This window comes from Dama dama, chromosome 14 (assembly GCF_033118175.1).
Source record: "Dama dama isolate Ldn47 chromosome 14, ASM3311817v1, whole genome shotgun sequence".
Taxonomy (NCBI): Eukaryota; Metazoa; Chordata; class Mammalia; order Artiodactyla; family Cervidae; genus Dama; species Dama dama.
The window spans coordinates 56,971,707-56,999,693 of NC_083694.1; the positions used below are offsets into that span (position 1 = coordinate 56,971,707).

The 27,987-nt window shown below is 45.7% G+C and overlaps 1 protein-coding gene across 1 annotated transcript; it reads left to right on the plus strand.

The window, feature by feature from the left end:
• The first annotated feature begins 943 nt into the window (after positions 1–943).
• TOR3A (torsin family 3 member A) lies at positions 944–25,781 on the plus strand. Its single transcript, XM_061160825.1, has 6 exons — positions 944–1,297; positions 2,653–2,766; positions 3,385–3,650; positions 5,351–5,529; positions 24,259–24,383; positions 24,932–25,781. The coding sequence occupies exons 1-6, from the start codon at positions 1,030–1,032 to the stop codon at positions 25,186–25,188; spliced, it is 1,209 nt and encodes a 402-aa protein (XP_061016808.1). The 5' UTR covers positions 944–1,029; the 3' UTR covers positions 25,189–25,781.
• Positions 25,782–27,987: the final 2,206 nt, after the last annotated feature.

Below are 27,987 nucleotides of genomic sequence, written 5' to 3' on the forward strand. Positions count from 1 at the left end.
AGTTAACCCTCCATGAAAGTTACCAGTAGAGAATTATTTCCACAGTCTTAAAACTTGAATTTTTTTAAGAAACCAGGGTAAATACTAGTCATTTTATCAGCATGAATTCACCAGTTTCTTCCTAGGACAAGATGGCTCTTAGGTCAGTGGCTTCAATAACTCAAGTGATCTTTGAAAAAAAAAAAAATGCAGTAAGTACTTGGGGAATCTAGCAAGCTTGTTACATGCTCATATTACGGAGAAAAGAGGCCCAGAGGTCTTCAGCCAGCGGTGTCTTGAGAAGCTGTTCAGTCACAAGCATTTCAAAGTTGCAAATTTAAGCCCAGAAAGTGCATTCAATACTCAGCTTAGCTTGTTTTCAACAAGCTGTGATTACATTGACGTGAGACCCCGTGATTTTTCCATGACTCTGGGGGAGTTTCCAAAATCGAAATATCTCCAGTCGAGCCCATTAGCTTCCCCAGCTGTGAAAACCTGCTGATTGCTTGCTGCTCTGTTTCATTTCCCTCTGTAGCGAAGCCAGGCCCAGGGCTGACTTCCCCTGGCTAAGTCAAGCTCCCGGTGAGATGGTTGCCCGGTTTCATCTAACAGGTTGGTAGGAAGTTGATCTGCAGATACGCGACAGGGCACCAGTGGGTACCCGTATTTCGTAGCCCTTAGGTGGGCCACCGGAGCCGAACGAAAGTAACTGGGTGATTGACAGTGGCCATTTCAAGGCCTGACTTCAACTTCTTTGCAACCACGATCACCCAGAATAGACTGCTGCCTGGCAGCGAGGCCCCAGTCGGCTGGGCGGCGCCTGCAAGTGGCCTCGGGTTGCAGTCTCAAGAACCATTCGGTTTCGGTTCCGGCGGGAACCGGGGTCTCCCTGGGTCACCAGGGAAACGAGCTCGGCCCGCCTGCGGTTCCCATAGCAACGCCAATCCCTGGCCAATCCGGGCCTCGGAAGTGCGGGCGCCCGCCCTCAGGCCCGGACCCTGAAAGGGCCGGGAAGGCCCAGCGGCGGAGGGACCTGCTGCCGGCCTGGCCATGCTTGGGGGCACAGAGCGTCTGCTCTGGCTCCTGCTTCTGTCGCTGCTGCTGCCGCCCCCGAGTGCGTGGGGACACGGCGGCCAGGCGAGGCCGAGGGAGGGGACCGAGGAGGCGGGCTCGGCCAGGGCTTGGCTGGTCTTTCAGGGCCTGCGGGAGCGACTGAGGGCGGCCGGCGCGCTCTCCAGACACTACTGGGCTCGCTTCAGCTGCCGCGTTTGGCCTCAGGACTGTGGGGAGGGTGAGGAGGCGTCGGCACGGTCCCCGGGTAAGATCCTGGGGCTCAGGAGGGCGGGAGCGGGCAGGCGGGATGCGCGAGGCCCGCTGGGATCCGGACGCGGCGTTCAGAGCCTCGCACCCGTCTTGGGCCGTCGCGATCGGGGTCACCAGACAAGCGCCTTAGCCGCCGGCTCTGCTGTTCCGCCCAGCCTTTTGGCCGAGCTAAAAGCAGGGCAGCGTCTGCGGAACCGGGAACCCTCATCACTGCCGCCGCCGCCGCCGCCCCCAGCGCTGGCTCTGCGTCCTTATGCAGACGAGCGGTCTTGGCTGCACTCCCCGCTGGCTCCTGGCTTCTCCAGACACGGCTTACACTTCCCTGCTGTCTCAGAACCTGCCCTGTCATTATTCCAAGGAGCTGCTCTTGCTCACATTCTTGATGACTTTAAGGAAAACCCCCAGTTGGGCACTCCCCACAAGTACCTTGTCCTCCTCTGCTGCTTACAGAAGCCGAAGCTGGGCTACGAGTCCCCCAAACCTGACTTCTGATTTATTCTCTGTCACTGATAAATTGTGAGGCAGGGTCGTCACATAAAGGTCCTGGCCCTGGTGGTCTCTGAGGCTCCTTGCAGTGGATGTCCTTAACTCTAGGCTCTGTGGTGGTAATCCTGCAGTGGTGCTAGAAACATCTTTCATTTAAATTAAAAGTTCTTTTTTGGCGGGGAGGGGAGCAGGGCCTCCAGACATGAGGGATCTTAGTTCCCCAACCAGGGATCCAACCTATGCTCCCTGCATTGGAAATACAGAGTCTTAACCACTGAACCACCAAGGGAAGCCCCTAAATCAAAAGTTCTAAATTCCAGTGAATGGTTTTTTTTTTTTTTTTCTTTTTCGTTTTTGCCAATGCTCAGTATATTCCAGTTGACATCTGATAGGAGAATGGAGCCTGGCCGGCTACTTACTGTCCATGGGGTCACAACTTAGCGACTGAACAACAGCAGCAAAAGAATTGAGACACTTGGGGTTGGCCGTGATCAAATGATTCTGCAATCCAGAGCAAGTAGGAAGCATGGCAATCACCAGTTTCTCCCTCGGAGACCGCAAACTCCTTGCAGGCAGGGCCTGGGTAACTTACACTTTGGCACAAAATAAGATTTATTGTTGAGTAAATTGAGCTTTTGCTGCAACAAGAGCTGCATCTATAGCAAGGCCATCAACTTCCTCATACTGGAGATTCCCACCTGAGTCCATTCCCAGGTGCCATGAGTGGAAGGCCCAGGGCAGAGCGGTGGGGAGTGGTTCTGGAGAAAGGACGGAAGAACTGCTCTGGTGGTTTGGAGTGAGGCAGTGTTCAGCCCGCCCTGGGCCCTGGGCTCCATTCCTGTCTCACAGCTCTTCCTCTTCCAGCCTGGAGCCTTGCCCTACTGGGCCAGCAGTACCTGGATATCTTGAGCACGTGGTCCTGCAGCTTCTGGGACTGCTGCGACAGAGGGGACTGCAGGATCATCAACAACTTCACAGGTTAGACCTCACGTGGCCCTCAGGGCCAGGAATCTGGGGGGGGAGGAGGGGCGGGCGGGGAGGCAATTCAGAATGCCAGGGTGTAGGAACCCAACCTCAGCCTGCCTATAGCCAGCATCATGGTAGAGACCCTCCCTGTCTCCACCATGGCTCCCATACCCTGCACCCTCATGGCTGAAAGGAAGAAAGGCCTTGGCAGACGGCTTTGCCCTTGTTAGCTGCTTCAGTAGACGTTGGCTGAATTGAATTGAAATGAATAAAATAAGGGGGGTCTCCATAAAATATTTAGGGGGTCCTGAAACTTCCAGGCAGGAGCAACTTCATGGTAGTGGGGGACTGGTTTCCTCCTCCAGAGAGGACTCTGCCAACCCTGGTAGGGGGTGTCTTCAGAACCTTCAGAAAGGATGAAATCAATGTGGATTTTTCAAACTCTTCAGAAAGTAGCACCAAATGTCTTCTGCTGCAAGGTCTGCCCAGTGGCTTCTTGTCACGAGGCCTCCAGACAGGATGGCTTCCACCTCAGAGGTGCTCAGCGATGTTCAGTCTCTTGGCCATCACCAAGCCTGGGGGGGATGCACCTGTGTGCCCTCCTCAGCGTGGCCTCTTCCCCATCCCTAGGCCTCGAGGCGGACCTGCGCGTGCGCCTGCATGGCCAGCACCTGGCCCAGGAGCTGGTCCTGACAGCGGTAAGGGGCTACTTAGAGATGCCCCGGCCGGACAAGGCCCTGGCTCTGTCGTTCCACGGCTGGTCTGGCACAGGCAAGAACTTCGTGGCGCGGATGCTGGCGGAAAACCTGTACCAGGACGGGCTGAGGAGCAACTGTGTCAAGATGTTCATCTCCACGTTGGACTTCCCTCACCTCAAGAATGTGGACCTATACGAGGTGAGGCCGGCCGTGCTGAGGAGCTGGGTGAGGGCTTGGGCCCGGTGGAGGCTGGGCAGCCGAGACACAGGCCTGTGTGCTGGGAGGGAGGCTGAAGCCAGCCCTTGGTATGGGAGTTGGAGGACAGCAGAGTTGGGGGGATGATGCAGTGAAACCTGTTACCCACAGAGACAGCTACTCAACAGGTGAGGCCCAAGAGGGCACTGAGCTTAACCAGAGAATCCATGTGTTTAATTTGTCAACAGAAGTAGTGGAAGTGTCTCAGGAAGTGTGAAACGGAGCAAGCAGAAGCTTTATCGTAATCTCCCCACACGGACACAACCAGTTAGCATTTTGGTGTACTTCCTTCAAGCTATTCCCCTGCGCTCTTTAATGTCTTTATAATTATATTGGACAGAAAGTTGCATGTTCCACAATTTTTTTTTAAAGAGGCTCCTCATAAGTGATTTTTCCACGACTTCCCAAAAGTACTCATTTCATGCCAACAGGTGGACTCATCACATACAAAAAGTTTCTGCTGCTCTGCTATTTTGGTTTTCATTCATTCAGACATGTTAGCCATGCAATGACCAAACCCCTCTGCAGCCTGACAGAGGGGACTGTGTCTGTCTTTGGCTTTTAGTTTCAATATTTGGAGTGTGTTAACCTGGGAAGATTATGTAAGCCTTTGAGGACAGATTGCCCGAGTCACCCGGCAGTTTCAGTGTGGCCTGGCAGGGCAGGCTGCTGGTCAGGCCTCCCAAGAAAGAGCTAGCTGGCTTTGCAGTAAAATACCTGTGACTCTCAGCTTCCCCACTGTGGATATCGACACGTACACACTCTCACACCCACACACTGGGGAGATGGGGCTGAAGTCAAAAACCAGGGAGGCTAGAGGTAGATGGAGATTGTGGGCTCTGCTCAAACACCTCTCCCTTGGGGAGGGAGGTGGGAGGGAAGTTCAAGTGGGAGGGGACTTGGGTAAACCTATGGCTAATTCATGTTTGGTAGAAACCAACACAATACTGTAAATCAATTATCCTTCAGTTAAAAATTGATTAATTAAAAAAAAAAAAAACACCACCTCTCCCCGGGGCAGGACCTGGCCCTGTTCTCCTGGGGAACCCTGCAGAGCAGCATCTTTTCAGTCCAGGGCTTACTATCCTTCCTGGGGTGGCAAATGCCAGTTTTGAGTTGGGTCCCTCGGGCACCAGGCTGGACTGAGATCTCAGGGAAGAAGCTGGTGGGTGCTCTGCTCCTGGGAGTTCAAGACAGGGCTGCCTCTGGGCACCCGAGCCTGTCTCTACCTGTCATCCCTGTGTGACAGCCTGACTGCTACCCCTGGGGAGGGGGAGTTAGCAGTTACTTCTGGGATGGAACCTCATCCGGGAGGGGAGGAAGCAGGGCTGGGGCCATTTCCCAAGGCCTTTTCCCCAGGCTGGCTCCACTAGTTGGCTTTTAAATCTCAGGGTGAAAAAAAAAAAAAATTAAAATTAAAAAAAAAAAAATAAATCTCAGGGTGCAGGAGAATCACCTGGGAGGCCTGTTAAAGGAGGATGCCCTAGCTCCATCCCCACAGGTTTAGATTGGTGGTTCTGTGGTGGAAACCAGCTCCAGGTGATCCATTGTAGACACCCTGGGGAAACCAGCGCCTGACTAGGGCCCTCGGGGCCAGGAGGCGCCTTCCACTGCTCCCCAGCAGCTCCCCGTATTCTGCGCAGGAGAAGCTGACGGACCAGATCATGAAGATGCAGGAGCACTGCCGCCAGACCCTGTTCATTTTAGACGAGGCTGAGAAGCTGCACCCAGGACTGCTGGAGGCCCTCAGGCCGCACCTGGAACGCCAGGCCCCCAGCAACCACAGAGCTGAGTCCAAGAGAACCATCTTTCTTTTTCTCAGGTGAGGCCTAAGAAACAAAAGTCAGAAGGACTGGGTGAGGGGAGAAAGAACCCTGTCCGGGCAGTGTGTGTGCCAAGCCTGGGAGCTGAGGGGGGTGGGGGGAGGGGTTTCCATGCTCTCCTAGGCTGCCTCCCCTTTACCGCAAGGGAGACCAACACAAACTCCAGGAGAGGAAACAGAAGCCCAGCTGCTCGGGTGGCGGCAAGGGTGGGGAGCTTTAGGTCTCCTGCCTCGATTCTACCAAACACTTCTGAAGGGCTCTGACCCCACGCCCACCACCAGCACAGGCCAACTCATTGCCGGGACCAGCCTGGGGAAGACCCAGCCGTCCTTATCTGGCCTCCTCCCTGGTTTTCAGGATGGGGAGGCTCCCTCAGACTCCCCAGTTAGAACACGGCCTCCTGAGGGAGGGACACTGGGAGTCCCCTCTTAGATAGACATTAAGTGGTTTTTTAAAAAATTGAGGTAATATTGACATATTAGTTTCAGGTGTATAATGTGATCTGCTATTTGTTTATATTGTGAGCTGATCACAATAAGTTTAGTTAACATTTGTCACCATACATAGTTACAAAACATTTTTATTCTTGTGATGAGAACTTTTAAGGTATTCTCTTCTCAGCAACTTCTAAATATGCAATGCAGTATTATTTACTAAAGCCACCATGCTGTATGTTATATCCGCATGACTTACTACTTGAAATTTGTACAGTATTCATCTTATTTTTTTCTCTTTCTGACCTATTTCACTCAGCATAATACCTTCAGGGTCCACCCATGTTGTTGCAAATAGCCAGATTTCCTTCTTTTTAATGGCTGAATAATATTCCACTATATATGCATTTTTTTCCTTATCCATTCATCTGTTGATGGACACACGTCATTTCTTATCTTAGCCATTGTAAATAATGCTACACTGAACATGGGGGTGCAGATATCTCCTTGAGTATTTTCATTCTCTTCCTATAAATACCTAGAAGTAGAATTGCTGGATCATGTGGTCGTCCTATTTTTAATTTCTTAAGGAACCTCCATACTGTTTTTCATAGTGGCTGCACCAGTTTACATTCCCACCAGTGATGCACAGAGGTTCCCTTTTATCCACAGCCTTACCAACATTGGTTATTTCTGATCTCTTTGATGATAGGCATTCTAACAGGTATGAGGTGGTATCTCATTGTAGTTTTTTATTTGCATTTCCCTCGTGATTCCTGATGTTGAGCACCTTTTCATGTCTCTGTTGACCACTTGTATGTCTTCTTTGGGAAGCTGTCTATTCAGAGCTTTGTTCATTTTTCCATTGGATTAGTTTTTGGTATTGAGTTATATGAGGTCTTTATAGATTTTGAATACTAACCCCTTATCAGGTATATAGTTTGCAAATATTTTCTCCCATTTGTTAGGTTTCCTTTTTGTTTTGTTGATGGTTTCCTTTGCTATGCAGAAGCTTTTGGTTTGATGTAGTCCACTTGTTTATTTTTGCTTTTGTTGCCTTTGCTTTTAGTGTGAAATCCAAAAAATAATTGCCAAGACCACTGTCAAGGAAATTACCACTTATGCTTTCTTCTAGGAGTTTTATGGTTTCAGGTCTTAAGTTCAAGTCTTTAATCCACTTTTTTTCTTCATTTTATTTTATATTGGAGTATAATTGAAAACAATATTCTGTTAGTTTCAGTGTTCAGCAAAGTAATTCAGTTATACATGTATCCTTTTTCAAATTCTTTTCCCATTTAGGTTATTACAGAGTATTGAGCATAGTACCCTGTGTTATACAATAAGTCCTTGTTGGTTATCTATTTTAAATATAGTAGTGTGTACATGTAAATCTCAAACTTCTAATTTATTCTGCCCCTGCCCCACCTTTCCCCTTCAGTAACCTTAAGTTTATTTTCTAAGTCTGTGAGTCTGTTTCTGTTTTGTAATAAGTTCATTTGTATCATTTTTTAATTCCACATATAAGCAATATCATATGATATTTGTCTTCATCTGACTCATCTCCAGATCCATCCAAGTTGCTGCAAATGGCGTTATTTCATTATGGAATGGATGAGTAATATTCCGTTGTATATGTGTATCAGTCTTCTTTACCCATTCTTCTGTCAGTGGGCATTTAGGTGCATGGGTTTATTTCTGGGGTTTCTGCCCTCTTTCACTGGCCTGTGTTTCTGTTTTTGTGCCAGTGCCATACTGTCCTGATTACTCTAGCTTTGCAGTATAGTCTGAAGGCAGAGAGCCCAATTCCTCCAGCTGTTTTTCTTTTTCAAAATTGTTTTGGATATCCGGAGTCTTTTGTTGTGTCTCCATACAAATTTTTAAAATTTTAATTCTATTTCTGTGAAAAATATCATTGGTAATTTGATACAGATTCCATTGAATCTGTAGCTTGCCTGGAGTAGTACAGTTATTTTGACAGTATTGATTCTTCGGATATAAAAACATGATATATCTTCCATCTGTGTCATCTTTACTTTCTTTCATCAGTGTCTTATAATTTTTGGAGTACAGGTCTTTTGCCTCCTTAGATAGGTTTATTCCTATTTTATTCTTTCTGATATAATGGTAAATGGTGTTGTTTAATTTCCCTTTCTGATCTTTCTTTGTTAGTATATAGAAATGCAACAGATTTCTGTGTATTTATTTTGTATCCTGCTACTTTACTGAATTCATTAATGAACTCTAGTAGTTTTCTGGTAGGATCTTTAGGGTTTTCAGTGTATAGTATGTCATCTACAAAGAGTGACAGTTTTACTTCCTTTCCAATTTTAATTCCATTTATTTCTTTTTATATCTTTTTCTTCTCTGATTACTATGGATAGGACTTCCAAAATTATGTTGACTAAAAGTGGCAAGAGAGGACATCCTTGTCTTGCTCCTCATCTCAGAGGAAACACTTTCAGCTTTTCATCATTGAGTATGTTACCTGTAGCTTTGTCATATATGGCCTTATTATTATGTTGAGGTATGTTCCCTCTGCCCACTTTCTGGAGAGTTTTTATCATAAATGAGTGTTGAATTTTGTCAGAAACATTTTCTGCAACTATTAAGATGATCATATGGTTTTTATGCTTCAATTTGTTCATGTGGTGTATCACACTGATGTGCAGATATTAAAAAGTCCTTGCATCCCTGGGATAAATACCCCTTGACCATTTTAATGTACTGTTAGCCTTGGTTTGCTAGTGTTTTGTTGAGGATTTTTGTGACTGTGTTCATCAGTGATATTGGCCTGTAATTCTTTTTTTGTGGTATCTTTGGTTTTGCTATCAGGTGATGCAGTCTCACAAAATGAGTTTGTGAGTGTTCTTTTCTCTGCAATTTTTTTTGGAATAGTTTCAGAAACTATTCTCTAAATGTTTGATAGAATTTGCCTGTGCACCATCTGATCCTGGACTTTGGTTTCTTGGGAGTTTCAATCTCAGTACTTGTGACTGGTTCAAATTTTCTGTTTCTTCCTGTGTCAGTCTTGGGAGATTGTCCCTTTCTAAGATTTTCTCTATTTCTTCTAGATTGTCCATTTTATTAGCATATAGTTATTTGTAGTAATCTGTTATTTTCATTTATCTGCTCTGATCTTTATGATTTATTTCCTTCTACTAACTTTGGATTTTGTTCTTCTTATACCTAAAGCTAGAGAAAGGTTAGGTTGTTTATGGTTTTTCTTATTTCCTGAGGTAAGATTGTATTGCTGTAAACTTTTTTTTTTTTGCTGCTTTTGCTACATCCTCTAGGTTTTGGATTATAGTGCTTTCATTTTCATTTTTCTCTTTTTCATTTCCTCTTTGATTTCTTCAGTGATTCATTGGTTGTTTAGTAGCATATATTGTTTAGCCTCCATGTGTTTGTGGGCGTTTTTTTTTAAACAGGTTTTTTCCTTGTAGTTGATTTCTAATTTCATAGCATTGTTTAGAATGGAGGCTTCACATGGTTTCAGTTTTCTTAAATTTACTGGGGGTCACTTTGTAGCCCAGCATGTGATCAGCCCTAGAGAATGTTCCATGTGCACTTGAGAAGAAGGCTGCTTTTATATGGAATGCTCAATGAATATCAATTAAATCCAACTGGTCCAATGTATCATTTAAAGCCTATATTTCCTTATTGATTTTCTGTCTGGATGATATGTCCATTGATGAAAGTGGGGCTTTCAAGTCCCGCACTATTATTGTGTTACTGTCAAGTTTCTCTTTTTATGGCTGTTAGTATTTTCCTTATATAGTGAAGTATTTGCCTTATATATTGAAGCTTCTATGTTGGGTGTGTCAGTTCAGTTCAGTCGCTTGGTCATGTCCAACTCTTTGCAACGCCATGAACTGCAGCACGCCACACTTCCCTGTCCATCACCAACTCCTGGAGTTTACTCAAACTCATGTCCATCGAGTCAGTGATGCCATCCAACCATCTCATCCTCTGTCATCCCCTTCTCCTCCCACGTTCAGTCTTTACCAGCATCAGGGTCTTTTCAAATGAGTCAGTTCTTCGCATCAGGTGGCCAAAGTATTGGAGTTTCAGCTTCAGCATCAGTCCTTTCAATGAGTATTCAGGATTTATTTCCTTCAGGATGGACTGATTGGATCTCCTTGCAATCCAAGGGACTCTCAAGAGTCTTCTCCAGCACCACAGTTCAAAAGCATTAATTCTTTGGCACTCAGCTTTCTTTATACTCCAAATCTCACATTCATACATGACTACTGGAAAAACCATAGCTTTGACTAGACAGACCTTTGTTGGCAAAGTAATATCTCTGCTTTTTAATATGCTGTCTAGGTTGGTCATAACTTTTCTTCCAAGGAGCAAGTGTCTTTTAATTAATTTCATGGCTGCAGTCACCATATGCAGTGATTTTAGAGCCCAAGAAAATAAAGTCAGCCACTGTTTCCATTGTTTCCCTATCTATTTGCCATGAAGTGATGGGACCAGATGCCATGATCTTAGTTTCCTGAATGTTGAGTTTTTAAGCCAACGTTTTCACTCTCCTCTTTCACTTCCATTAAGAGACTCTTTAGTTCTTCTTCCCTCTCCGCTGTAAGGGTGGTGTCATCTGCATATCTGAGGTTATTGATATTTCTCCCGGCAATCTTGATTTCAGCTTGTGCTTCATCCAGTCCAGCATTTGGCATGATGTACTCTGCATATAAGTTAAATAAGCAGGGTGACAATATACAGCCTGGACGTACTCCTTTCCCGATTTGGAACCAGTCTTTTGTTCCATGTTCAGTTCTAACTGTTGCTTCTTGACCTGCATACAAATTTCTCAGGAGCCAGGTCAGGTGGTCTGGTATTCCCATCTCTTGAAGAATTTTCCATGGTTTATTGTGATCCACACAGTCAAAGGCTTTGGCATAGTCAATAAAGCAGAAGTAGGGGTTTTTCTGGAGCTCTCTCGCTTTTTCAATGATCCAACAGATGTTGGCAATTTGATCTCTGGTTCCTCTGCCTTTTCTAAATCCAGTTTGAACATCTGGAAGTTTACAGTTCATAAACTGTTGAAGCCTGGCTTGGAGAATTTTGAGCATTACTTCGTTAGCATGTGAGATAAGTGCAATTGTGGGGTAGTCTGAGCATTCTTTGGCATTGCCTTTCTTTGAGATTGGAATGAAAAGTGACCTTTTCCAGTCCTGTGGCCACTGCTGAGTTTTCCAAATTTGCTGGTGTATAGAGTGCAGCACGTTCACAGCATCATCTTTTAGGATTCGAAATAGCTCAACTGGAATTCCATCACCTCCACTAGCTTTGTTGTAGTGATGCTTCCTAAGGCCCACCTGACTTCTCATTCCAGGATGTCTGGCTCTAGGTGAGTGATGACACCATCGTGGTTATCTGCGTCATGAAGATCTTTTTTGTATAGTTCTTTTGTGTATTCTTGCCACTTCCTCTTAATATCTTCTGCTTCGGTTAGGTCCATACCACTTCTGTCCTTTATTGTGCCCATCTTTGCATGAAATGTTCCCTTGGTATCTCTAATTTTCTTGAAGAGCTCGCTAATCTTTTCCATTCTGTTGTTTTCCTCTCTTTCTTTGCATTGATCACTGAGGAAGGCTTTCTTATCTCTCCTTGCTATTCTTTGGAACTCTGCATTCAAATGGGTGTATCTTTCCTTTTCTCCTTCGCCTTTTGCTTCTCTTCTTTTCACAGCTATTTGTAAGGCCTCCTCAGGCAACCATTTTGCCTTTTTGCATTTCTTTTTCTTGGGGATGGTCTTGATCCCTGCCTCTTGTACAATGTCATGAACCTCTGTCCATAGTTCTTCAGGCACTCTGTCTATCAAATCTAATCCCTTCAATCTATGTGTCACTTCCACTGTATAATCGTAAGGGATTTGATTTAGGTCATACCTGAATGGTCTAGTGGTTTTCCCTACTTTCTTCAATTTAAGTCTGAATTTGGCAATAAGAAGTTCATGATCTGAGCCACAGTCGGCTCCCAGTCTTGTTTTTGCTGACTGTATAGAGCTTCTCCATCTTTGGTTGCAAAGAATATAATCAGTCTGATTTTGATATTGACCATCTGGTGATGTCCATGTGTAGAGTCTTCTCTTGTGTTGTTGGAAGAAGGTGTTTGCTATGACCAGTGCATTCTCTTGGCAAAACTCTATTAGCCTTTGCCCTGCTTCATTCTGTACTCCAAGGCCCAATTTGCCTGTTACTCCAGGTGTTTCTTGACTTCCTACTTTTGCATTCCAGTCCCCTATAATGAAAAGGACATCTTTTTAGGGTGTTAGTTCTAGAAGGTCTTGTAGGTCTTCATAGAACCATTCTAGGAATGTTGGATGCATATATGTTTACAATTGTGATATATCTTCATAGATCTATCATTCATCTTTATGTAGTGTCTTTCTTTGCTCTTGTAACAGTCTTTATTTTAAAGTCTATTTTGTCTGATGTGAGTATTACTACTCCAGCTTTCTTTTGATTTGCATGGTATACCTTTTTCTATACCCTCATTTTTATTCTGTATGTTTCCCCAGATCTGAAATGGGTCTCTTGTAGACAGCATGTATATGAGTCTTGTTTTGTATTCATTCAGTCTCTTGGTTGAAGCATTTAATCCATTCACGTTTAATTTGGTTATTGATGTATATGTTCTTATATTTGTTAATTGTTTTGGATTTGTTTTGTAGGTCTCTTTTTCTTCCTTTCCTCTTTTGTTCTCTTGTGATTTGGTGACTAACTTTAGTGTTGTGCTTGGATTTCTTTTTCCTTCCCTGCGTATCTATTGTAGATTTTCAGTTTGTGGTTACTATGAGGTTTTGGTATATTTACAAACAAGAGTGTTTTAAGTGTTCCTGGTCTTTTAGCTTTTATATGCATTTCCAATATCCTGCATTTGTACTCACCTCTTCCCATGATTGATAGTTTTGGTATCATATATTTTGTGTGTGGGTGATTTCCTACCTTTATTGTATGTTTGCCTTTACCAATGAACTTTTTCCATTTGTAATTTTCTTGTTTCTAGTGTCACCTTTTCTTTTCTGTTAGAGAAGTTCCTTTAGTATTAATTGCAAAGCTAGTCTGGTGGACTGAATTCTCTTAGGTTTTGCTTGTCTGTAAAGCTTTTGATTTCTCCGTTGAATTTGAATGAGCTGCTTGTTGGGTAGAGTATTCTTGGTTGTACTTTCTTCCCTTTGGTACTTTAAATACATTGTTTCACTCCCTTCTGGCCTGCAGAATTTATGCTGAGAAATCAGCTGATAACCTTATGAGAATTCCCTTGTATGTAATTTGTTACTTTTCTCTTCTTGGTTTTAATATTTTTCATTGTCCTTAATTTTTGTTTGATTATTGTGTTTCTCAGCATGTTCCTCCTTGGGTTTATCCTGCCTGGGACTCTCTGCACTTCCTGGAATTGGGTGACTGTTTCCTTTCCTCTCTTAGAGAAGCTCTCAGCTATTAATATTCTCTCTCCAAATATTTTCTCAGGTCCTTTCTCTCCCTCTTATCCTTTTGGGGCCCCTATAATGCGAATGTCGCTGCATTTAATGTTGTCCCAGAGGTCTCTTAGACTGTCCTCTTTTCATTCTTTTTTCTTTATTCTGTTCCATGGCAGTGATTTCCACCATCCCGTCTTACAGCTCACTTATCTGTTCTTCTGCCTCAGTTATTCTGCTATTGATTCCTTCTAGTGTATTTTTATTTCAGTAATTGTTTGTTCATCAGTTTGTTTATCGTTTTTTTAAATTTTATTCATTTATTTTAAGCTGCACTAGGCCTTTGTTGCTGTGCACAGGCTTTCTTTAGTTGCAGGGAGCAGGGGCTACTCTTCATTGCAGCACATAGGCTTCTCACTGCAGTGGCTTCTCGTTGCATAGCAAGGGCTCTAGATGCATGGGCTTCAGTAGCTGGGGCATGTGGGACCTTCCTGAACCACGGATCAAACCTATGTTCCCTACATTGGCAGGTGGATTCCCAACCACTGGACCACTGGGGAAGTGCTGTTTATTCTTTAATTCTTAGGTCTTTGCTAAACATTTCATGTATCTTCTAGATCTGTGACTCCATTCTCTTTCTAGTGATTCTTTTTCTTGGATCATCTTTACTATCATTCCTCTGAATTCTTTTTCAGACAGGTTGCCTCTCTTCACGTGACTTAGTTGTTGTTCTGGGGTTTTATCATGTTCCTTCATCTGGGACACACTCCTCTGTCATCTCATCTCGTCTAACTTTCTGGAATTGCAGTTTCCATCCACAGACTGCAGGGTTGTAGGTCTTGCTTCTGCTGTCTGCCCCCTGGTGGACGAAGCTAATAGGCTTGTGTAGGTTTGAGGCTTGTGCCCTACTCTTGCAGGTCACACAGAAGGTTTCCTGTGCACCAGGATCCAAGGAAAAAGCAGGGACCTCATAAAAGCCTGGGCAAGACCTATTAGCTGATGTTGGAGGGCCTCCTGCAGAGGCGGAGGGTGGCTGTGGCTCACTGCAGGGACAGAGACCATTACAGTGGTAGTTCTGGGGAGTATTCGTTGGTGTGAGCCCTGCTGGAGGCTGCCATCTTCTCACCAAGACCTGGCTCCACCCAACCGGATGTAGGCTCCAGTGCTGGGACACCTCAGGCTGACAGGGTGGGAACACAGCCCCACCCATCAGCAGACAGACTGCTTAAAGTCTTCCTAAGCATAGAGCTACCTGCTAAACACCTTGACACTTTGACATGGCCCTGCCCACCAGAGGGATAAGACTCAGTTTCTGTTTCCCTCAGACCTATGAAATTCTTGTGCCCAAATGCCACTGGCTTCCAAAGACAGATTATATCTCGTCTCCTTGTCCCCAGGCTAGGGAGCCTGACCTGAGGCTCAGAACTTTCCTGTGGGAGAACTTCAGTGATATAATTATTTTCCAGTTTGTGGGTCACCCATTTAGCCAGTATGAGGTTTGATCTTATCACAGTTTTGCTTCTCCTACCATCTCATTGTGCCTTCTTCATCTTTGGATGTAGGATGCCTTTTTTGGTAGGTTCCGGCATTTTTCATCAATGGGTTGTTCAGCAGTTAGTTGTAATAAGTGAGCTCATGTCCTTCTACTCTACCATCTTATCTCCATCTTTAATTCATTTTGAGTTAATTTTTGTGTATAGTATAAAACAGTGGTCCCGTTTCATTCTTTTGCATGTGGTTTCTTAATAAATCTATTGAAGAGACTGTCCTTTCCCCACTGCATATTCTTAGCTCCTGTTTTGTAAATTAATTGACCATATATGCATGGATTTATTTCTAGGCTGTCCACTCTGTTCCCTTTATCTGTGTGTCTGTTTATATGCCAGTACCATACTGCTTTGATTGCTAAAGCTCTGTGATATAGTTGGAAATGTAATTCACATGCTGGGAGTCCCCTCTTAGAAGGGCATTAAGTTTTCAAGTCAGCATATTAGTTGAAATTTAAGTACAAACTACCCTTAAAGATTCCCAAGGTATAACCAGTTGGAGGATAGTTTCCCATGAAGTCCAACATGGCCAATTCTTTCTCCAGCCTTGGGAAGTCTTTCTTCACTGAAGGTGAGAGGAAGTCACTGGCCTGGAAGTCAGGGTATAATGTCAATGAAAAGCTTTCCCACACCTGGGTTGAGATTTGCAGCCTCACCACACAGGACTGATCACTTACAAACACTGCACTCCATTTCCTGTTTTGCTCTAGTGTATGCCACAGGTTCTGGAAATGGCTTTGCAGAAAGTGAATTTTGAAATCAAGTGTCCAACTGTATCTTTATATGGCAGCTCCAACAGAAAGTCCTGCCCAAGTTCTGTTAGCAGTCAAGTTTGGGTCCCTGTTGGCCCAACCTGAATATATCACAAGCAGCTTCTTTTTTAAAAAATTATTTTCAATTGAAGGATGCTTGCTTTACAGTATTGTGTTGGTTTCTACCAAACATCAACATGAATCAGCCATAGGTTTACCCATGTCCCCTCCCACTTGAACATCGCTTACACCTCCCTCCCCACTCCACCCCTGTACGCTGCTACCGAGCCCAGGTTTGAGTTCCCGAGTCATAGAGCAAATGCCCATTGGTAATCTATTTTACAGATGGCAGTGTATGTTTCCATATTACCCTCTTCATACATCCCACCCTCTCCTTCCTCCCCTGCCAGCCGTGTCCAGAAGCCTGTTCTCTGTCTGTGTCTCCCATTGCTGCTCTTCAGATAGGTTCATCAGCACCATCTTTCTAGATTCCATATATATGTATACAGTATATGGTATTTGTTTTTCTGACTTACTCCACTCTGTATAATAGACTTTATGTTTATCTACCTCATTGTGTTCCTTTTTATGGCTGAGTAATATTCCATTGTATATATGTGCCACACTTCTTTATCCATTTATCTGTCGATAGACATCTAAGGGGCTTCCATGTCCAAGCTACTGTAAATAGAGCGCAGTGAACATTGGGTACACGTGTCTCTTTCAATTTTGGTTTCCTAGGGGTGTAAGGCTAGTAGTGGGATTGCTGGGTTATATGATGGTTTTAATTCTAGTTTTTTAAGGAATCTCCACACTGTTCTCCATAGTGGCTGTACTAGTTTGCATTCCCACCAACTGTGTAAGAGGGTTGGTTCCCTTTTCTCCACACCCTCTCCAGCATTTATTGTTTGTAGACTTTTGGATAGCAGCCATCCTGATTGGCGTGTAATGGTCCCTCATCGTGGTTTTGATTTGCATTTCTCTGATAATGAGTGATGTTAAGCATCTTTTCATGTGTTTGTTAGCCATCTGTATATCTTCTTTGGAGAAATGTCTGTTTAGGTCTTTTGCCAACTTTTTGGTTGGTTGTTTTTCTAGTATTGAGTTGCATGAGCTGCTTGTATATTTTGGAAATTAATCCTTTGTCAGTTGTTTCATTTGCTATTATTTTCTCCCATTCTGAGGGTTGTCTTTTCACCTTGTTGATAGCTTCCTTTGCTGCACAAAAGCTTTTAAGTTTAATTTGGTCCCACTTGTTTGTTTTTATTTCCATTACTCTAGGAGGTAGGTCATAGAGGATCTTGCTGTGATTTATGTCATAGAGTGTTTCTGGTCTTAAATTTAGATCTTTAAACCATTTTGAGTTTATCTTTGTGTATGGTGTTAGGCAGTGTTCTAATCTCTTTTATGCATAGCTGTCCAGTTTTCCCAGAAGCAGTTATTGAAGAGGCGATCTTTGCCCCATTGTATATTCTTGCCTCCTTTGTCCAAAATAAGGTATCCATAGGCGCATGGCTTTGGGCTATCTTGTTTCATTGGTCTATCGGAACATATGAATTGTGAGATTTTTTTGTTCTAGTTCTGTAAAAGATGCCATTGGTTATTTGATAGGGATTGCATTTAATTTATAGACTACATTTGGTAGTATAGTCATTTTCACAGTACTGATTCTTCCAACCCAGGAACATGGAATCTCTCCCCATCTATTTACATCATATTTGATTTCTTTCATCAGTGTCTTATAGTTTTGTCTCCTTAGGGAGGTTTATTCCTAGGTATTTTATTCTTTTTGTTGCAATGGTAAAGGGGATTGATTCCTTAGTTTCTCTTTCTGATTTTTCATTGTTAGTACACAGGAATGCAAGTGATTTCTGTGCATTGATTTTGTATCACTGATTAGCTCTACTAATTTTCTGATGGTAGCTTTAGGGTTTTCTAAGTACAGTATCGTGTCATCTGCAAACAGTGAGAGTTTTACTTTTTTTCCAATCTGGATTCCTTTTGTTTTTCTTCTCTGATTGCCATAGCTAGGAACTTCCAAAACTATGTTGAACAACAGTGGTGAGAGTAGGCACCCTTGTCCCTGATCTTATAGGGAATGCTTTCAGTTTTTCACCATTGAGAAAAATGTTTGCTGTGGGTTTATCATATATGGCCTTTATTAAGTTGAGGTAGGTTCTTTCTATGCCCATTTTTTGAAGTTTTTATCATAAACAGGTGTTGAATTTTTGTCAAAAGTCTTTTCTGTACCTATTGAGATTATCATATGGTTTTTATCTTTCAGTGTTAGCATGGTATATCACACTGATTTGTATATATTGAAGAATCCTTGCATCCCTGGGATACACCTGACTTGATCATGGTTTTGGTCTTTTTAATGTGTTGAATTGTGTTTGCTAGAATTTTGTTGGGGATGTTTGCATATGTTTTCGGTGATACTGGCCTGTAATTTTCTTTTTTTGTGTTGTCTTTGTCTGGTTTTGGTATCCAGGTGATGGTGGCCCCATAGAATGAGTTTGAAAGTGTTCCTTCCTGTGCAATTTTTTGGAAGAGTTTTAGAAGGATAGGCATTAGCCCTTGTCTAAATGTTTGCTAGAATTCACCTGTGAAGCCATCTGGCCCTGGGCTTTTGTCTTGGAGGAAATTTTTTATCAGTTTCGATTTTAGTGCCACAAGCAGTGTCTTGCCTTCAGTGGAAGCCAAACCCCTCCTCCCTGCCATCACCCTCCCCTCGCAGGCCTGTATATGCTCACTCAGGGATTTTCCCCAGCTTTAGGGTACCCGTCTGGTGACTCAGCTGGTAAAGAATCCACCTGCAATGCAGGAGACCTGGGTTTGATCCCTGGGTTGGGAAGATGCCCTGGAGAAGGGACCAGCTACCCACTCCAGTATTCTGGCCTGGAGAACCCCATGGATATAGTCCATGGGGGTCACAAAGAGTCAGACACAACTGAGCGACTTTCACTGTGAAGAGAATTAGGGGGTCTGGTTTTCCCTCGAAGCTTGGCAAGTGTGAAGGAGTGAGCTGGCATTTTGGTCTGTAAGCAAGGCTGACAGGACACTGCAGTGCATTGTGAAGGAGGGCGGAGGAGCCTCCAAGGTTATTTTAAGAGGAGAGCAAGGAAAGATTTTCTGCTGTGATTTGAGTGGTTCAGAATTAGGAGGCAAGGACAGTAAATTCTTTGAATTAGCTCTCCTCCTCAGTGGTGTATTACTCATCCCCTTTTGAGGCAGCCCAAAAGTATGGATCTCTTCCTGTTGTGGTGAATTAGGTGGGGGCTCCAAAATGCAGGGACAATAATGAGTCATCTTGGTTCCCCAAGGCTTCTCCCCCCAAGCCCTGACAGGGGTGGGGACCCAGAACCAGTGTTGAAGGAAGTCCTTCCTTCAGAACGGAAGGGAGCCTGGAGCCCGGCCACCTCGGGTGCCCTTTCCTAGCGCAGGGATCCCTGGCCTTTGTGCATGGCTTCTTCCCTCTCCGCTGCCTGGTTCCTGCCTCCTCCTCGGCCAAGCCCAGTCCTGCCTCCTGGCAATGGCCATGGCCAACCTTTCCCCAACTTGGCCCGAGGTGCCCAGACGCGGACTTTCCCACGAGTTCTCGGCATAGAAAACCTCACCCTCACTGCGGGCAGGATTTCCTAACGTGACCCAGGTGACCCTGCTATCTCTAGGCAGATGCTGTATTTTAGTCATAGACCCACCAGCACTCTCGTCTAACCCACCACCTGCCCTTCCCCATTACCCCGGCCTCTGTGCCCTGAGGCCAGAGGGTCCAATGAGCAGAGTGTGGGCAGGGTCTGGGGAGAAGCTGCCCCTCTGGGCCTACCCTGGCAGGGGATGCAGAGACCGTGCTGGCCCTGGGGGGCCTCTGAGCCCTGTGGGGAGGAGGACGCACACTGGTGACAGGAGGTGAGGACATGGCCTCCAGCTCCGTTGACTCCGATGCGGGCCCAGCCTATGAGAGCCACTGGTGCCCAACAGGCCTGGGTGGGCTGTCTGGAGCCTGAGGGCCAGCCAGACTGACCCTGTGGCGCAGCACCCCTAGACCCCATCAGGTGTTCCAGTGATGTCTCTGGACTTGATCTCTCCAGTGACCTTGCCTATGTGGTGAGGACTCTTACATTTGAAAGGAAAGCACTGACGGTACAACCAAATCAGTAGTGTAAGGCCAGCGGTTTAATCCTGAAACAAATCCTGAACGTGCTTGTTTGAAGTAAAGTGCTAGTGGCTTTGCTGGCCCCCCTGCCACGTGGTGGTGTCTGATGGTAGAAAGGGCGTGGCAGTTGAAGCAGGGAGTGTAGTGGGGAGTCGGGTGCAGCTTGAGTCACCCAAACCCTCAGAACCAGTCCTGCCTCTGGGCCTGAGGAAATCACGGCCCCTGGCTGGGTACCAGAAAACTAACATTGACTACTTTTGCCCATTCCTACCAAGTATAGAAGCTCTGGGAATGGTGTCACAGGGCTGGATGGGCACACGGAACTCTGGAGATCAGAGCCAAGGTCCTCCCATTGAAGCTGTAAAGTGAAGAGAGAATTAATATACCTGTTCTCTTTGGGCTGTGGTGAGGAGAATGGATAGAAAAAGGGCTTTAAAAATTAAAAGAACTATACAAGTGTAAGTTGTTCATGGACTCAAAGGCCTTGAATCCCAGCACACAGAAAGTACTCGTGGAAATGTCTATTTGTTGACTGACCATCGAATCTAAGGTGACCTAAGGAGGGCTTCTTAAACTGTCTGCTTCAGGTCATTTTACAAATTAGGAAACGAAGGCTTGGGGAGATGATGCTAGAGTCAAGTTTGTGGTTTCTTTAGGGAAGACTTAGCAGTCCAGGCTGGGGTTGGCGAGCACGGTTCTGGAGAGGCCTTTGAGTCCCCGTCCTCTGTGGTCTTAGGACTGGTAAGACCACAAGCTGTCCCCTCCCAGAACCTGGGCAGAGGGCGCCTCACTAGGGGGGGCCTTCCGCCCCTCGTCCCTTCAGACCTCCCAGTCCGCAGGTGACCTGGGAGGATGTGCAAGGGAACGGGAAGCACTCTGCGAGGGCAAGCTCTGTTAAAAAGTATAATGCTGAGGTTGGGTTGGAATAGAAAAGGGGCCCCGGTTATGTACTGGTGGGTGAGATAAAGCCTGAAACATGGAGGAAGAAGAGAGACCTTTGGCTGTGGGACTAGAGAAAAGTCAGAAGGGAGGTGGAGATCTCAGAGGTCATGTCAAGTGGCCTTCTGGGTGCAACTGGGGAAGGCACTGGAGTCTGTCCCCCTGGCGCTGAGTGAGTGAATCCTAGTCCTCCCCCCTTCATCCTGGATCCCTGCCCTGCAGCCAACACATGTGTAGACCTGCCTTTACCTCCCATGAGTTATGCAGGATGGGCAGGTCTTGGCTCAGCTGACGCAGTTGTGGTCTGGCGTGTATACAGATGACCCGCCCAGTAAACTTTCCCACAGGAAGAGGAGGACCGCAGCTTCAGGAAGTAGAAGAGAGTTGACGTAAGCAGCTTTCCCACCTGCAGAGGTCAGAGGAAGTCTGGCTGAGCAGGGGACAAGGGGTGGGGGCTCCCCTCGTCCGTGCCAGGCCCTCCAGCTAGGGGCTCCTGGCCTCGGGAGTGAAATGGAGCTGTGAGGGGCACACTGGCCCCTACAGGAAGGAAGACTGTATCCCTTAGCAGGAAAGGATGCCTGCCCCAGGAGGTGTCCTCCTTGTCCATCCGTGGAGGCAGACAGGCGGAGAACCACCCAGCTCCTCCTCTGTGTCCCAAACCCACCCCCAGGACACACTCAAACGCTGAACGAGCAGATAGATGAGCTAATGTACCTGAGTGTCAGCCACTCAGAGCTTGATGAGGACAGAATGGAAATACTGGCTCTTTGCTCCTTCCCTTGCTTCCATCACTCATACTCCCTCACTGTACTGGGCTGGAGGAAAAAGCAGGGCAGAGCTCGGTTTGTTTAAGGAGCTAGCAGAAGGCCTGGGAGGGGATGTGAGTACTGTGAGGCAGAGAGGAGGACGCCAGGAGCGGGGAGCATGACCTGCCGCCCGCTCCTGGCTCCACGTCCTCCTTCCCAGCTTCCCCGCTCTAAGATTTCCTCTACCCTGCATCACTCTAACTCAGTCCTCTTTCCTGTGTTTTAGACCCACAATTCCAGTGAAATTACAACCCCTGCTGAGGTCACAGGCAAGGGCACAACACTTAACCGTGTGTAAATCCAAGCTGGCGTCTCCACCCTTCTCTTAAACCGCACTTCTGCTGAGCGGGCTGCGAGCCACTCCAGGCAGACACTTGTTTCTCTTTGGTGACCTCCTTTGTCTTACTTCTCCTGTCCATCAGTTACAGGGTCCTCTCAGTAGTGCCTCCTACACTAACTTTAAACCCTTCTCCATTGCCTTTATCATCTCTAAACATGGACTATGGCACTAAGCTCCCTGACTAGCTTTCTCATCAATGCAACCACTGTGGCCCAAGAACAATCTTATTAGAAAGTATAGCCGATCAGACCACCTTACTACCCTGTACTCCCAAGTTCACAACCCTTCAATGGCTCTCTGTGGCCTATAAGCTAAAACCCACGTGAATGGCTGACAAAGGCCTCATGCCAGCCTCAGCCTGCCTTCCATGCCTCTGCTCCGCCAGCCTCTCCAAGCAGCTTGCAGCTCCTGACCCCCAGAAGCCCTCTGACCACCCATGCCTGGATATGTGCCCTTCCTGCCTCATGTCTAATGAGCACTACGGGGTCTGCATTTGCCCAGAACCCTCCTCTTCCCTCTTAAGTCTTACCCCCGGGCCCCAGCTGCCCTGGAATCATACACATGGGCCTCTCCTTCCACACAGAAGTCAAGGGAAAGACCGAAATCCTGCCATCTTTGTGCATTCTGCATATAGTAGAGTCTCAGTGTTGGGCAAAAGACAGCAAGGCAGGGAGAGCGGATGACAAAGCAGGACAGCGCCTCTTCTGTACACACTTGTGTTGTGACCAGACTTCCTGAGGACGGGAGGCCCAGGCCCCTCACCCTCCTTCCTTCCAGTCCCCAAGGGCTTCCATGGTCAGACTGTGCACTTGGAAGCCAAATATAAAAACAATGAAATCTAAGACATGAGACCATGAAACTCCTTGAAGAGAACATAGGCAAAACGTTTTCCAACATAAATTGTGGCAATGTTTTCTTGGATCAGTATCAGTCTCCCAAGGCAAAAGAAGTAGAAGCAAAAATAAACAAATGGGACCTAATCAAACTTAAAAGCTTTTGCACAGCAAAGGAACCCATCAACAAAATGAAGAGACAACCTGCTACAGAAAAGAAGAAAATAATTTGTAAACAATGTAACAAGGGGTTAATTTCCAAAATATGTGAACAGTTCATACAACTCAATAACTCCCCCTGCAAAACTTAAAAATTGGCATGTGTGTGTGCTCAGTTGTGTCCAACTCTTTGCAATCCCATGGACTATAGCCCACCAGGCTCCTCTGTCCATGGGATTTCCCAGGCCAGAATACTAGAGTGGGTTGCCAAGTCCTCCTCCAGGGGATCTTCCCGACCCAGGGATCAAATCTGTATCTCCTGCATTCCAGGGGAGTTCTTTATCACTGAGCCTCCTGGGAAGCCCCCCCAAAATGGGCAGAATACCTAAACTGACCTTTCTCCAAAGACATACAGATGGCCAACAAACACATGAAAAGATGCTCAACATCACTAATTATTAGAAAAATGCAAATAAAAACCACAAATGAGATATCACCTCATACTGGTCAGAATGGCTATCATTAAAAAGTCTACAAATAACAAACGCAGGAGAGGGTATGGAAAAAAACAAACCTTGCTACACTGCTGGTAGAAATGTAAATTGGTGCAGTCATTATGGAAAAGTCTGGATGTTCCTCATAAAACTAAAAATAAATCTACCATCTGATCCAGCAGTCCCACTCCTAGGCACATATCCAGAAATGATGAAAACTGTAATTCAAAAAGACACATGCACCCCAGCGGTCACAGCAGCAGTCTTTACAAAAGCCAAGATATGGAAACAACCCAAATGCTCATCAACAGAGGATTGTTTTAAGAAGATGTGAGAGAAACACACACACAATGGAACATTACTCACCCATAATGAAGAAATATTGCCATTTGCTGGATGGACCGAGAGAATATCACACTAAGTCAGTCAGAGAAAGACAAATATCATATCACTTACATATGGAATCTAAAATAATTATTCATATTATTCTATATACAAAACAAATAGATCCATAGATGCAGAAAGCAACGCTGTGGTTACCAAAGGGGAAGCAGGAGGTGGGGAATAAGTTAGGAGTATAGGATTCACAGACACACACTCATATATAAAACAGTTAAGCAACAAGGCTTCACTGTATAACACAAGGGTCAATGTTCAGTGTCTTATAATAACCAAAATGGACAATAATCTGAACATATATCTATATAACTGAATCACTGTTATGCAAAGTGATTAGTTTGAATCACTTAGTTTCACCTGAAACTAACCCAGCATTGTTTATTAACTCCAATTTTTAAAAAACCACCACCAAAGAATCTATTAACAGGATTTGTCTCTTTCAGTAACCTTGGGGGCAATATCATCAATGAGGTGGTCCTGAACCTGCTTAAGGCTGGGCAGTCTCGGGAAGAAATCAGGATGGAACACTTGGAGTCCCGCCTCCAAGCTGAGATTGTGGCGTCCACAGGTAAGAGACTCCCAGCCTTGCAGAACATAAGCCTCTGGTGAGAGGGGAGGTGGGGAAAAATGTGTGTGTGCTGGAAGTTGTGTTCATGAGATAAGACAGGGTACTCAGGACCACAGAGGAGACGCCATATAATATTCTTGTTGTCAGTTTGAGGTAGGCATGAGAAAAGTCCTTTTCTGAAAACTATTCCTTAAAAACAGAATAGTTGGCCTTGACCATACAGACTCTTGAAGAAGAAAGTCTCACTATGTGAATCTCAGTGGCTCAGCCTCCAGTCACAGGTAGGGTCGCTGCACCTCTGCCTTCTGCCATCAAATGAAGCCATAACCTGACAGGCACGTGCACTGTCTCCCCCTCTCTCACACGTCTTGTTCCCTCTCACCCGCTCTCCCTAAAGGGAGACACAGCTGCATAGTTCTTAAGACAGCCTTCCCCGAGTTGGCATATGAGATCAAACCTCACCCAGGCCTTAGGGTGGGGGAACACCTCGACTCCGGCTGGGCTCAGCCTCAGGTCAGACCCCACGTTAACGCTGCTCTTGATTTCAGACAGTGGCTTTGGGCACAGCCGTCTTGTGAAGGAAAAGCTGATTGACCTCTTCATCCCCTTCCTGCCACTGGAGTTCCGTCACGTGAGGCTGTGCGCACGCGATGCTTTCCTGAGCCAGGACCTCCTGTATACGGAAGAGAACCTCGACGAAATTGCTAGGATGATGGTGTACATCCCCAAGGAGGAACAGCTCTTCTCATCTCAGGGATGCAAATCTATTTCCCAGAGAATTAGCTATGTCCTGCCTGAGGGCTAGATGGAAACTTCCCGAAGCTGCCTTCCTTCCCCTAATGGACCCTGGGCTGTCGTGGCAGCACACTGTCCAGGACGTAACGGGTTGGAAGGGCAGGCTGGCGGCCAGCAGTCACGAGCACACGAGCGGGGTGTAGAGGGGAGGCCTTAGATCAGAGACAGAGCCAGTGCTTAAAATCACTTGGTGCCTTAAAGAGCCACATTCCGAAATGTGAGCCAGCTGGTTGGGGAAGGTCATGCGGGAGAGACATCCCAAGGATTTATTAGCATCTGCCCGCAGATCCCTGGCTTTGGTGTTGGGCCTGAGGCTGCAGTATGCTCGGTTACAGAGAAGGGAAAGACGAACTTCTGCTTACCAGTGGCAGGGGCTGACCTCACATTTGCAGGCTGGGTGGGTGAGCTTTCAAGTTGTTATTCCCAGAGGGAGGCTGAGCAGCTTCTGTGAGCTCAGGCAAGAGCTTCAGGCTAAAGGGCACAGAGGAAGTTTGTTTTTTTTTTAATCAGTATAGGTGAATTCTTCTGCTCTGCAGATTTTTAAGATTTAAATTAGTGACCTTAACATATGTAAAGATTAAAATTTTGTATTTTTTTCTAAAACCCTCGGCTTACTTACCTTCTTACTAAGCCCTAGTAATCATGCTCCAGGAGCAAAATTCCACACACCAGCTGGTATGGATGGGGACTGGTGGGGATGGGGTGTGTGCTGGCACCGAGCTGATGGGGGGTCACCTGCTCTGCCGACTTACCTCCGTTTGCTTCGGGACCACATCAACTGAGCCAGGCTATTTCCGCCTCTTACTGAAGAGGCCTCCACAGCATCTTGCCCTTGTATGTGAAAACAGCACTCCTATGCTCCCAGCTTTAAAGTCATCCTTGAGGACTGAATGGCCATATGTAGATGTGGGCACTGTGCCTCTGGATACACAGGGGGTGCTCGCCATTTTGCCCCTTCCCTTGGTTCTTCCCTTCTGCCACACTTCTGGAATCACACACGGCTCTGCTTTCGTGTCCTCCCCTCAGGTGGTCCTTTTATTTACAGTCCACCCCGCCCTCTCACCGGCAGCGCAAATAAAAGGAAGACGCTTCCACTTCTCTCCCGTTTAACCATTCATTCATCATTTACTCCACAGCTGCCCCGAGGTGAGGAGCAGCTAGCCCGCGCCACTTTAGATACCCAGTCAACACGCAAGCGAATGAAAGGAGCTTAGTTTCGCACCACCCATGAGACGGAAGTAAACTTGGCCCAACTGCACAGTGAAATGGGGGTCAGTCTTAGGTGTCTGTCTCAGTCTAGAGCATCTCAGGAACAGTCTGCAGCCCCCCAGTCCTGTAACATACCTGGATCTAAACTGTAGAGAGACACTTTAAAAGGTACGTTGTACGGCTTTAGGTCTCAGAGCCGCGGGACAGCTGACTTGCTTACAGCACAGGTCAGCCATATCTGACGTCATAAATACTGGGTCTGAACCTCATACCTCGAGACCAGAACGAGCAGCAGACCACAGTGATTCCAGACACTCCTGGGGCCAGAAACTGCTCAGCGGCTCAGCCACTTACCACCCGCTGGTGAGACCACAGGAAAGCTGCTAACTTCAGTTTAACCTTGGTAATGACTGTGCTTACCTCACAGGGCTGTGAGAATTCAATGAGTTAGTATTTATCAAGTACTCAGGACACAGAAGGTTGGCACCATATTCAAAGCCCAGGAAGGGCCTTTCCCTCCATTCTCTCAGATCCCTGGTTTGAGGTAACGTAATGTTTGCAAACATGTCATGTGCCACATGCGCTGCCTAACCTCATGTAATTCTTAATGCTGCGGATTAAACTACCTCATGTAACCCTTAACATTATGACTTAGGGGTCACAGTGTAATCACCATTCAATGACAGAAAACTGGGGCTCTGAGAGGTTTAATTATCTCTACGGAACTCGTCAGTGGAGAAATGGGATTTAACTCAGGCAGTCCAACTCCAATGCTTTAATGACTTGTTTCTAAAACGGTTTTTTTTTTTTTTTTTTTGGTGAATGCCATAGCCTTGGGTTTGGAAAGTATTGCAAGCAATACAAAGAGGGAGAAGATAACAATGGGAGGTTCTCCTCAGAAAAATCTGAAACAAGAATTCCTAAAGTAAAACTGTGTGGGAGAAAAGGAGACAGTGGAGGGTACGAGGTGTATAAACTGACGCTTAACAGGGTCGAGAAGGAAGTTTTCCTTTTTCCCTTGCTAGAGTCTTTGGCTGGCCTAGTAACTGACATAAGAGAGGAGAAAAATAAAAGTTTAATAAAATGTATACATGGGAGAGACACAGGAAAACTAACTTCAAAATGGCAGAAGTTATCACCTTAAATACTATTTTCAGCTAAAGACAAAAGCAGATATTGGGTCCGGTGGGGCAGGGAGGTGCAGGCCGGCAGTCAGTTACAGACGGTTACCAGGAAGAGCACAGTAAACCAATGTGAGGCTGTTCTGCAGATTTACTGACAAGTCACCACCTTCTCTATTGTTGAGTTTCTAGAGACTTGATCCTCCTCTTCCAGGAACAGCAAGGGAGATACCCTAACAAGTGGAGAGTTCCCTCACAAATGTAAATCTCTCACAAAAGGATAACTTTTACTCAGTTTTCAGAGCTTCACCTGTGTCTGCAATTTCTTATAAATGACCAACTTAAAATAATCCTTATGCTAAAGAAGCGCATTTTGGGGCGGCAAATTGTGCTCCCCTACAACAGCCATTCTAACTGAACCTCATGCACACATCGCTTGAGAATATGCTACTTATCCTTCAGCAAAATGTCACTTCTAT

What these genes read in the sequence shown, in the direction of transcription:
- TOR3A (XM_061160825.1), top strand. Translation starts at nt 1,030, where the DNA reads ATGCTTGGGGGCACAGAGCGTCTGCTCTGGCTCCTGCTTCTGTCGCTG. An exon ending in GATCATCAACAACTTCACAG is followed by an intron (nt 2,767 to 3,384) that starts GTTAGACCTCAC and finishes CCCCATCCCTAG; the next exon opens with GCCTCGAGGCGGACCTGCGC. An exon ending in ACCATCTTTCTTTTTCTCAG is followed by an intron (nt 5,530 to 24,258) that starts GTGAGGCCTAAG and finishes TGTCTCTTTCAG; the next exon opens with TAACCTTGGGGGCAATATCA.